The sequence below is a fragment of the Ursus americanus genome, chromosome 26 (assembly GCF_024610735.1).
Source record: "Ursus americanus isolate L20-20 chromosome 26, mUrsAme1.1.p, whole genome shotgun sequence".
NCBI classification, from domain to species: Eukaryota; Metazoa; Chordata; class Mammalia; order Carnivora; family Ursidae; genus Ursus; species Ursus americanus.
This window is the reverse complement of record NC_142152.1, coordinates 19,777,118-19,789,612: the sequence shown is the minus strand read 5'-3', so window position 1 is coordinate 19,789,612 and position 12,495 is coordinate 19,777,118. Positions and strand designations below refer to the sequence as shown.

Below are 12,495 nucleotides of genomic sequence, written 5' to 3'. Positions count from 1 at the left end.
TATAGGCTTTCCCAAGAACAAAGAGAAAATTTACCTCTTAAAAAAGAGAATAAAACTTACATTCTCGTGCAATTACTATATGGGTCCATTAGATCCTTTCATAAATTTAAGATACATTATGGGATCCTAAGTGATTTTCTTTCTGTATCTTAAAACATTCTGCAATTTCCTTATCCTAGAATTCATTACTTACTCATCATTACTTATCAATTATCCCTAACTATGCCAAAGGAGATTAAAATACGAAGATAATGAAGGAATGATGGATTCGTTTAAAGGATGAAGCAAAGGTGGAAACAGCTGTCACCTCACCCCACTTTGTATTGCCCAAAATATTACAGCCTACTTTTAGGCTTCATTGAACACCATTGGGAATTTAGAAATTTTCATTTCCTGACCAGAATGGCAAAGAAAAGTGAGAGAGAAAGCTGTGTCAAAATCAAAAAATAAACACAGAGACAGAAACACTCTAGGATCTAAGAAAGATATGAATCCGATATCAGTAAAATCTCCAACTGTAAGTCCTCAGATGACAGTACCCTAGATTAATATTCTCAAACTCAAGATTCAATGAGTGAACAATATATTTCTAAGGACAGAAAGGAAATGTACTATCATCCACTTAGTTATTAAACTGGAAGGGTGTCATCACATAATATTTTGTGCCAAGAACCTGGACCATTCTGCTTTGCCAGAAGAACATGTGACAGGATTATTTCATCTTTTATGTTTACGTTTATGTGCCAAAATTCACTCGCAGAGTTTTGCTCTTGTAAAATTTTTATAAAAATATCTAATAAGTTGTTTTTCACTATCCCTTTATTGTTACTTCTGTAAATTATTTGTAAAATTACTTTAAAATATAAAAAGTAAAAAGGGTCCACTGGATCTATATGATACTTTTTTTGGTATACTGAGGATAAGAAAGACAAAGGGCTGCAGAGTGAGAGATAGTTGAGACAATCTAGACACAGGATGATATCTAGTATTCATAAGGAACTCCTACAAATCAGTAAGAAAAATACATAACCCAATAGAAAAACTGAGAAAAGACTTCAATCAGCATTTCATAAAAGAGGAAATTCAACTTAACAATAATCATATGGAAAGAGAAGTTAACCTCATTTGTCATCAGGGAAATACAAATTAAAGCCATGCTACAATACCACTAGACATCCACCAAGATTGCTAAAATTTAAAAATTTAATAATACCAAGTGTTGATGAGGATGCAAAAAAACTGCTGGTGCGAATGTAAATGGACACAATCACTTCAGAAAACTGTTTGACAACATCTATCAAAGTAGAACCATACATACCCCCCAATCAAGCAGTTCCAATTGTTGGTTATCTCTAAACAAAATTAAATACACACACACACACACACACACACACACACACACCTCTAAAGGGACACATACAGCGCCAAAAAGACACAAAGCAGTGTTCTTCATAATAACCAAAAAACTTAAATAGCCATCAATATTAGAATAAACAGATTGTGGTATATTCACACAATAGAATACTGTAGAGAAACGGGAATGAACAAACTGCAGCTACGCACACCATGGACGAATCTCACAATAACATAATGTCAAGGGAAAGACGCCAGAATCAAAAGAGTACATACAGTGGATTCCATTTATATAAACTTCAAAAACAGGCAAAACTAATCTATGGTATAAAAAGTCAGTATAGTGGTTATCTTGGGGTTATATTTGGGGTGAGGGAAAATGGGAAGGGGCATGAGGACTTCTCAGACACTACTAATCTTTATGTCTTGATCTCAGTAGTGATATCATGAGTGTGTTTACTTTGTGAAAAATCACTAAGCTATACGCTCAGGATTGTGCACATCTCTGCATATTACCCTTTAATAAATAAATTTTATGACTGAAAAATAAAAGGATCTGGGAAACCAACATCCACTGACCTAACAGTTTATTAGAGCAGTGGTAGTCTTCTAGAAGACCTGATGAATCAAATGATACACATATACACACACAATTTCGAAAGTTACCCCAGATGCTCCATAGTGTGGTATTTACAAACGATGCAGCTCTATCACTTGACTTTTTGGAAAACTCCACAGTTTTTAGAAAGTGGCCTAAATCTGATTTTGCAGAAACTCAAAGTAATTTACATTACTTTATTTTAATAGTGTGTTATTGGTAAGTCAGTTATCTGTATTCTCCATTCTTGTTTTTCTACCCAGCTTTGTTTAAAAAACAAAACAAAACAGGGGCGCCTGGGTGGCACAGCGGTTAAGCGTCTGCCTTCGGCTCAGGGCGTGATCCCGGCGTTGTGGGATCGAGCCCCACATCAGGCTCCTCCGCTGTGAGCCTGCTTCTTCCTCTCCCACTCCCCCTGCTTGTGTTCCCTCTCTCACTGGCTGTCTCTCTCTCTGTCGAATAAATAAATAAAATCTTTAAAAAAAAAAAAAAAAAAAACAGAGTGGCTTACTGTATCAGTTACATTTATAGCAAACTCTTGAATTCAACTAGTAAGAAAAATTCACAATTTTCCTTGACAGTGTGGATTATTCCTACCTCAGTCTCTTTCACTCACCAGCTTCCTGCTGATTTTTTTTTTTAGTTACACAGGAGGAAAAAGAACCATGCCTGGGCAATAGTCACAAACTATACTCAATATGAGCTAAGTGAGCAAAAGAAGTAGAAGGGTAAGAGAAGTGGAACTGACATAAGCTAGATTGGGAAAAGGTTTTAAAAACAGGGTAGATAATGTGAGCAGGATCCAATTCAAAAGCAAAAAAAGCCATCCTTATCAAAGTTGCAGGTGAAAAAGCTGGAGAGGAACATCCTATATCTAAAAGCAATATAATCAACATTTATTAAGATTTCAGCAGACTAAAATGTTGGTCCAAACCTAACTAGAAAAAGAGGAAAAACAAAACAAAATAAAAAACAACTACGTAAGTTCAGGATGAGAGAGACTTGGCTTAGTAACATCTAATAGGAAAAAGACCAGGGAAGCCAAATTGATGTTAAGCTCAACATGAGTCAACACTGTGAGAGCGCTGACCAAAAAAAGCAATTTGTTCAGCTACACATGTACATTATTTATAACAAAGCTGGTAACAGGTTCTATGGTTCCCTACATCTGAAGTATGTGTTCATTCTGAAGGAGACTGACAAATCCAAGGCCCTTTGCAAGACAATGAGCAATGTAGCAGGAGGAAGCTAAAACCAATGTTAGTGTGAAAAGAAAAGAAGAATCTGGGTTTCTGTGATGGCAGAGAGAGGCAGGTAAGGCAAGATGGAGGAGACAAGAGGGCAGTGTTTAAAGAACTGTAGGGATACGCTATGGAAGGGGGACAGGATAATTCATTATGTGTTATACCACAGAGGCAGATCTAGAATCAACAGGCAGAAGTGATAGCAACACATTTAGGTTCAACACAAATAAACTTTCCAGAAAACTGTCAACACCTTATACGGCGGTATTCCTTATCACAGTGCCAATGTTCAACCAGAGGCCATCAAAGACTTGTCACAGGAAGTAAAATGAACTCAAAAGTGGATCAGGGCATCTGGGTGGTGCAGTCGGTTGAGTGTGTGACTCTTGGGTCTCGGCTCAGGTCATGATCTCAGGGTCGTGAGGCTGAGCCCCACGTTGGGCTCCATGCTCAGCCAGAGTTGGCTTGGGACTCTCCCTCCCTCTCCCTTTATGCCTCCACCCCACCCCCACACTCGCACATGCTCATTCTCGCTCTCTCTCTCAAAATAAATAAATAAATCTTTAAAAGAAAAAAGTGGATCAGAGGCCCTGGATTCTAATTCCATCTCAATCATTTACTAGCAATGTCATCTGGGGCATCTCTTTAGAACCTCTCCAAATCTCAGCTTCCCAGTTTACTTGATGAGATCATGGAGAAATAATAAGGTAATATGTGCAAGACCCAGGATGACAAACTAAAATGCAACACAAATATGAGTTGCTATAGAGGGGATATTGCATTAGATAATTGCTAAGATCCTCCTAGCAGTGAAATTATTAACTGCACCCTAAGGTAAGAAAACACTTAAAATAGGTCCTAAATTTACAACAAGATTTGGTAGGCAAAAGACAGAAAACATTAAAATGACAGAAAAAATGGGAGCAGGAAATCTATGTCTCACAAGGTGTTAAACATGTACTTTTCTGATAGCAAATTAGTCACCAGATCTAAAAGGCAATGCTTAATCCAAGAGATAAGTAGGAATTCTAATTAGTTACACATGCCAAATAAATTAAGACTACAAAATGCACTTGTAATCACTGACAGTATGAGTATCACTGAATCAAGGCATTAAACACAGTGCTTAACTAGTGCTTTTGCTCTGGGGACCCCCGGGACTCTGCTCCCACTGGGTGTGGACAGGCTCTACTCTCCCAGTTGTAAGATGCTGAGCAAGTTACTCAAACCTCTCAGCCCCAGTCTGTAAAGGGTAAATGCAGGGTATGAACTAGCCTAGTTCACAGGTTGCTGAAAAGACTCTATGAGATAACATATGTAAAGCCTCTGGCAAGGCTTCTGGCACCCAGAGGAATTCATGTTAATTATGTGTTGCCACAGAGGCAGATCTAGAATCAACAGGTAGAAGTTATAGCAACACATTTAGGTTCAATGCAAGAAACAAACTTTCTAGAGAACTGTCAACACCTTATAAGATGGTGGAGTTTCGTGCCATGTTGTTTTCAGAGTTATAAATTTGGGGAACAAGTAAAATATATTTTGTTTCCAAAAGTCAAAATAAAGGTTAAATTAAAAATGATACTTTAGATACATTGACACTGAGATGGAAAACTAACCAATGTACTGACGAGTGGAAAAAGCAAGTTTACAAGATAATATGCTGAGTATGATCTCATTTTTTATGACATGTATTTTTTAAATTATTATCTCTAGATTGTGGAATTAGGTGACTTTCACTTTTTAAAATATTTTTCTGTACAATCTAAATTTAGTATAAGGAGTATGTATTTCTATCACAATTTCCAATGGGAAAAAAATGTGACTGATAAAGTTTCTCTATAGGAAAATCAACATTTAGGTCAACCTGGGGGGGGGAATATACTTTTACAAACTTGGAAAAATGTATTTAACACTTTTTAAAAAGCAAAGCAAAAAAAAAAAAAACCAACTTAGACTACTAGTAAATTTTTCTGTGTGCTTTTCGAAATAAAAATGTGGTTCGGACAAAAGGAAAACAGCTCCCAAATTGAGGGAAATATACAGGAAATAAGCTCCATGGGGTAGGGATTTTGTCTGCTCTGTTATATTCACTGCTATAAGCACAGAGCAGGAATAAATATTTGCTGAACAAATGGATAAAAGTCCTATTTACCCTTATACTAAATTTTGTTGCCTATCTCACTAGAATATTGGCTTATTCATCTTTATCTCAAACAGCTGGCATATTATCTAACAAAGAAAAGTTACCAATTCAGTTATTTGTCAAATTAAGAGAAAAAAACAAAAAAGATAAAATTTAATAAATATTACTTTGAAGCTAAAAAGTCAGTAAGAAATTGATAAGCATTTCTCTAAAACAGGACATTCATCCTGGACTATAATCTCTACATAAAGGATAAAAACAGTGACATCAGAGAAATGGGGGCATGTTACTACTTCTAGATTTTATTATGTCGCGTCTAATAAGTGAACAATACTAACATTATTAACTGTAAACCAGGAATGTATGTAAAAGTACAAAGAGAACATAAAAATCGTGTAAATAAAGCTTTTTATATCATCAAGGCCTACTCAGCCTACATCAACAAAAAAGCCAAACCAAACCAACCAACCAAACAAAGGCAGACCTACCTTGGGCCTCTTGGGCCTTCCAAGTAACTGCTTCTAGGAGGATCTGGAAGCAGTCCACCTGACCTCACTGGCATGTCCTTGACTCCAGTGATTGGCTGAGATGGAGCAGCTGAAGACTCCCCAAGTCCTTGCTCAGATGAGAATGAACTATATGGCAGGGTAGACTTGCTCAGAGGAGCTTTAGAATTCACTTGTTCTGATGGGCTAACAGCTGATTGCAATGGAGGATGGTAGGTTGAGGGTGGGGCTGAACCAAAAGACACAGGAGTGGGAAGCAGTGCTGGTCTAGGTTTCTCTGGAACCTGTGAACTCTGAGAACTGGAGGCTGGTGGGACTGGGGCTGTTGCTAACTGAGGAGGTATCCCTTGTGGAACCCCAGGGGGAGGTAATCCTGGAGGAGGTGTGGCTAAAGACAATGGTGGGAGGGGCAGGACAGGTGGAGGCGCCGTTGAGGAGAGAGATGGTGGGGGAAGAACCGGGGGTGGCCCTGCAGAAGAGAGGGAAGGCGGGGGAAGAACCGGGGGTGGCCCCGCAGAAGAGAGAGATGGAGGCATCACAGGCGGGGGCACAGAGGTTGGTAGAGAAGGTGGCATCACAGGTGGGGGCATGCCAGGCGGTGGCACTGAAGCAGGCAGGGCAGGGGGCATCACTGGTGGTGGCAATGATGGAGGCAATACCGGAGGGGGCATTGTTGGTAGAGGTGGAGGCATCTGAGAATACGGAACAAAAGGAGGTGGCATTGACATGTTCCCCATATACTGGTTCTTCATGTTCTGAAATGAATTGACTTTCTCCTGGAGATAGGTCTGAGTTGCTTTCATATGTCCCTGCCATGTTTTCCACTGCTTCTCATACTCCTGAAGCTGATCTTTATGAGGATAAGAATGGAGCTGCTCCTCCCACAGCTGAAACTCCCGCTCCCATTCTTGGTAGAGATGTTGAAACTGTTGCTGCTGCATCTCATAATGCCGCAGCTGCACGTCTACAGACATGGTCTACGAACAAAGGAGTGACAATTATTTCAAGACATTCATACAAGAGGACTAATCACAAGTTAAAATATTAATGAATCAAGAGCATTTGTAGTCTTAGGGAATGAAAACACTAAAGATTTTGGGAGGCTAGTAAGGATAAACTTGTTACATCTCCTTAAGGATGATCGTTCTTTCTTCCTTTGACTCATTTCTGTAAGTTATCACAGAGTTGGAGAAACCAACTGAACACAAGCAAATACCTATCTCGGCAATAATTATTTTTCAAGTTTTTCATATTACCATGGATCACTTTAAGGATTTGAAAAATGATCTATTCCTATGGACATACAGACACAAGTTTGTGTCTTCAAGATACAAGAAGAACAAGTTTCTTTTGTGGTGCATTTCCTTAGGTTTCTGTGGTGGTTGCTGTGACCTTTTTGGTGGATTTCTGCTTGTCAGTCACTGAAGTGATTTGTAGGCAACTTGAACCCACATGGTAAGAATCTCTGGTTCTTAAAACCTTAGCAACGGTCCTCTAACACCTGCCTGGACTGACATGACGAGAAGACTCCACTCTACCTGCCCCACCCCAAGAGCATTTTCATAAAGCTGTACTTCCCAAGTCCCTGGTGAGGTGCCAGAGAACTATTTGGAACCCCCTTGGAAACATCTAATTTAATTTTTCTCCTTCTGCACATTTAAACCTCTTTCAGGAATGACAAGTCCTTTAAGTGACTTGGGACAACTTCCCACGTGCCGGCTGAGGAAGCACTTGCCTGCATATGTGGCGGCTGCTGTATGAGCTGCTGGTACTGCTGCAGGATCTGCTGTAACTGCGTGTGCTTCTGCATTATTCCCTGATACTGGAAGCCAACCCGGTGTTGCTGGTGCTGCTGCCAGTGCGCGGCTGCAGCCTGCAGCTGCTTTAACCTAGCGTCCTCTTCTGGGTCTTCGGACTAAAGACAGAAGAGAGAATACGCTTGTATGTAAGTAATAAAACAGCAACCAAGTTAACAAAAAACCTGAACATTTCATTAAGTATTGTATTACAAAGTCCAGAATCTCTACAACTCTGGCTGACTGAGAAAAGTTTTTATGTTTACAGAAAATACCTGGCTCTACTTACACTGTGGGTCATGAATACTAACACAAAAGAGTTTATAAATTCCATAGTCTTCATTGGAATAATCATCTCGCTGTTCCTAAACAGGGCAACCATTTCCCCAAAAAAGTCAGTTTACAGCTATGTCCTTTGCACTCTAGGAGAAATCTTTTTCTTTTTCACAGTAGCCACTTTTAACCAATAGACTACAATGTCATCATTATGGCTCAATAAAGTTTCCACATAGGCTCTTGAGAGAACAAATACCTTTGGACCAAAGTGGGAACTTCCCGTGTATCAGTTAGTATGTTCAGTGACAAGGATTATCACACTGAATGCTTCGACAGCTCTAAGATAGCCACTCTTTGAATATACCCATTTTACAGATGAGGACACTGCAGCACAGAATGGTTAACTAACTTGCACAGAGTCACCGCCTCCAGCAAGTGGCAGTGCCTCGACTACTGCTTGAGCACAGTTTGACAACAGAAGCTGAAGCTCGTAACTACTGCGCTGTGCTGCCAACGTGAAAACACACTGGCATCCTGTTAGTGCTTACAGAGCCTCAATTCGGAAGAGTGTCTAATTCTTCACTCACTTCAACCATCAGAAAAATGTCTTTTCTGGGGCGCCTGGGTGGCACAGCGGTTAAGTGTCTGCCTTCGGCTCAGGGCGTGATCCCAGCGTTATGGGATCGAGCCCCACATCAGGCTCCTCCGCTGGGAGCCTGCTTCTTCCTCTCCCACTCCCCCTGCCTGTGTTCCCTCTCTCACTGGCTGTCTCTATCTCTGTCAAATAAATAAACAAAATCTTTAAAAAAAAAAAAAAAAAAAGAAAGAAAAAAAGAAAAATGTCTTTTCTAAACTCAATCAGGCATTTGTCTAATTTTACCGTATTGGAATTTTACATGTACTTAGAAAAAACCACATAAAAACATATATCCATTTTGACAAAGGCATATATAAAAGAATCAGAAACAAAGCTAGATAATTTATTAAACACCAAGTAATTAATTTTATGGTTACCTGGGGTTCCTCAGGTGGGAGAGGAGGTGGTACCTCCTCATTAGGTGGTGGTAACGGGGGCTCCTCAGATGAAGAGGGTTCTGGTACTTGACTGGTAGCGGGGACAGTAACTTCTTCTTTTACCGGCTCAGGTGCATCCTTTGCTATGATAGGACCTTTTTTGTGTCCTGGCAAATGCACTTTTGTTCTCTGCTGCAAACTAAGCAGGTGCTGCCGATACCAATACTGCTGCTGTTCCTACAACAGAAGGCATTTTTAAGAATTTTAATTGAAGGGGCGCCGGGGTGGCTCAGTCGTTAAGCGTCTGCCTTCAGCTCAGGGCGTGATCCCAGAGTCCTGGGATCGAGCCCCACATCAGGCTCCTCCGCGGGGAGCCTGCTTCTTCCTCTCCCACTCCCCCTGCCTGTGTTCCCTCTCTCACTTGCTGTCTCTCTCTCTCTGTCAAATAAATAAATAAAATCTAAAAAAAAAAAAAAAAGAATTTTAATTGAAAATCCTATAAATCTGCAACTTGGTGTTGACAGAGACCTGCATTTGTATTTCTGTTCACATGTCTATATGTAAGAAAAGGTAAAGCTGGACTGAGAAAGGCAAATAAGTAAACAAGATCTTTCAATTCCTCCCCCAAGTTTATAAATTTAAGTTAAACCATATATATTAATTCAACATACTTCTCTACTCTTTTAACACACATACTTTTGAAAGTGAGAGCAGTCTTTTTGATAAATGCTCAGAGGAAATCCTTTCCGTTTTCTCAGCTGCTTGTTTTTAACCTGCCGTTGGCTGGTGTGGGTTTATCCAAGGGGTCTTGTAATTAATGAATATGACCAAATAGTTCTGTCTCTTCTCTGCCTTCTCTCTCCTCTAGTGTTCTTCCCTCTTTTAAACACCTGTTGTATGCCAGCTACATACACATAAATGAGAACATACTGTGTTTCAGAATACTATTTATTTTAAAAGTCTCAGCTTTGTCCTCCAAATCATACTGTAATTTAACTTTCTGAAGCTTGTTTTGTGCTTCCAGTTGAAAAAAGTTACAACAATAACAAGTCTAATGCAGAAATAATTAGAAAATACAGCTGATCCTCATTATTCATGGATTCTATATTTGCAAATATGCCTACTTGCTAAAGTTTATTTCTAACTCCAAAATCAATACTCAGGAAACTTTGGCTGTCATTTGTGGACATGAGTAATAGAGCACTGAAAAATCGGAGTTGCCTGACTTGCACATTTCCTGCTGTGGTAGAACGAGGCCATGCTCTGCCTTTTTGTTTAGCTCTCATACTGTAAATAAGGGTCCTTTTCATGGTCTACTTAGAACCACATTTTTCAGATTTCTGTGCTTTTTGTTGGTGCCTTTGCTGTTTAAAATGGCTGCAAGCATGGTGTGGTGTGCTGTCTAGTGTTCCTAAGTGCAAGAAATCTGTGATGTGTTTCACACAGAAAATCTGCGCGTCAGATAAATCTCATTCAGACATTTGTTACGCTGTTGGCTGTGAGTTCGATGTTAATGAATCAGCAAAGTGTATAAAATAAGGTGTCATTAAACAGGAACACATATAAAACAAGGTGTATTAACTGGCTGATGAAAATGAGACCAAACCAAAGGCTCACAGGAACCTAACCCTGCATTTCCCCTGGGAGCAATGGTTTAGTATTCGCTAATTCAATGTTCTTGGCAACTTTATGGAACACAAATACCTCAAATAAAGAGAATAGACTGTACAAATAAGCAATAACTAATTAATTAAAATAAAAAAAAAATCTCACCACTCAGACATAACTACAGGACCTTCATTTTCCCAGTATTCATTATATAACTCCCTACGGTTACAAGGGTGCATGAGGAAAAAAGTTGTCATAACACTAAAATACTCACTCACGTACTACCCTTTATACTTCCATAATTAACAACAGCATGTATTCCTACTACAATTATAAGGATGTAGGATTTTATGAAAGTGATGGCAGAGAATTTTGGAACCCCTTACTGATAGCTGAGGATCTAGCAGAAGTCCTGCCAGTTAACAACCAAAATATTTCTATAATAGGAACTGCAAAAGAGAATGATATGAGTATCAAAGGTTGAAAATAGCCCCTAGGAAAACTGATAAATCTCTACTTTCTTTTTCAATATATCCAAAACCAAAATAAAAGATGACATATAATACTGCCATATAATTTTGTTGGTATTATAACAAAAATTATAGTACAGAAACCAAATCAACACTATCCTTTGTTCATTCTAAGACTCAGCTATTCCTTATGATTTTGGGCTTTGTTTTTTAAGATTGTGTCCCAAATCAAATCTTTTACTTTTTACAACAAACTTTTGGTACCTGTGTTAAATGGATTCGTTTTGCTTAGATTCACTGGGATTCATTATTTTTGAGATAACCAGGATTTCCTATATTGTTAACATTTTATTGTACATCCTCTCCAGTTTCCCACATGCAAACAAAATGCATAAAATACATACAATATATACTCTTTTCTCACTAAATATAATGTTTCATTATCTGTTTTCTTACTCACAGAATGTAATTTTCTCGGGAGAGAGCTGTCTCATGCTTTTCTTATATCCTACCTGGTGCTTAAGCATAGTGCTAGAGCACAGGAGAATATCAATTAATGGTTATTGATCAACTGAAGATTTCCCTTCCAGGCCACTCATTTCTATGACCTGAAACTTGCTCCAAATTATTGGGAGGAATAAATTCCATCTCACTACCTACATCTTGAAGTCTGGGTCATGACTGGGCTATTCTGTTTTTAATTACCATGTACATAAACATCAGCTCCAGAGATATAATTACTTTTCCTACTGAACATAAAAAAACGCAGCACACTGACCAAGATAGTTGACAATAATGTACTATTAAAACAACGTCAATTTTCTTCCACTATTTTATGAAAATAGCAACAGGCTTATCTTTCAGCTTTAAAGAATTAATAAACTCAGTCTCTTTCAAGTAGAAGTTAAAAGTTTCCCTTGTTTTTAGTTTCTTTGAAAGCATCACTAAAAGATACAAAGATGCAAACCATCTTTCATAAACTAGAAGCCAATGGCAACAGACATGAAAACGGTACATATCTAGATTCTTGATCAATTTGTATGTACCCACCTTATTGTCAATGCTTCCCATCTTTGTCTTAGACCTAGTCTTTGTCTTATTAGGAGCTCGAGTACTCGTTGATTTGCTGACAATATGCACTGTAGGTCAATTTCTATTTCATATGAACCCGATAAGCAGAAACCAGATCTAATTCGGTCCTAGGACTAGGCTTCGGCCCATTTTTAAAGCTCTACAAATGACCATCATTCAGACATGTCCTCAGTGACCCCAAGAGAAAAGTGATTTAGTTCTATTTTAGAAAGGAATAAAACCTGCCTGGACTTCCTAATGAAGCCAAAGCCAAACTAGTAGCCAGTTTTTCTGATTGTGCCATCATATCAGACAACTCCATCTCACATGGGATGTTAGTCCACAGGTAGAGGAAAATCACTGCATATGTCACATTCAAAAAGAAATTGAATGAAGAGAGTTCAAAAGGATGTAAG

General features: G+C 38.8%; 1 protein-coding gene across 2 annotated transcripts in view; it reads right to left on the bottom strand.

Annotated features, from left to right (window-relative positions):
• The window catches only part of YLPM1 (YLP motif containing 1), a 74,434-nt gene that overhangs the window by 55,555 nt on the left and 6,384 nt on the right, over nucleotides 1-12,495 (bottom strand). For both annotated transcript variants that reach the window (XR_006781466.2, XM_045807810.2), the window contains exons 2-4: nucleotides 8,931-9,167; nucleotides 7,580-7,759; nucleotides 5,827-6,821 (exon numbers count right to left, since the gene is read on the bottom strand). Coding sequence is in view for 1 of the 2 variants with exons in the window: in XM_045807810.2 (XP_045663766.2) it covers nucleotides 5,827-6,821; nucleotides 7,580-7,759; nucleotides 8,931-9,167 (1,412 nt within the window). In the remaining variant the exon portion in view is untranslated. The remainder of the gene's footprint in view (nucleotides 1-5,826; nucleotides 6,822-7,579; nucleotides 7,760-8,930; nucleotides 9,168-12,495) is intronic.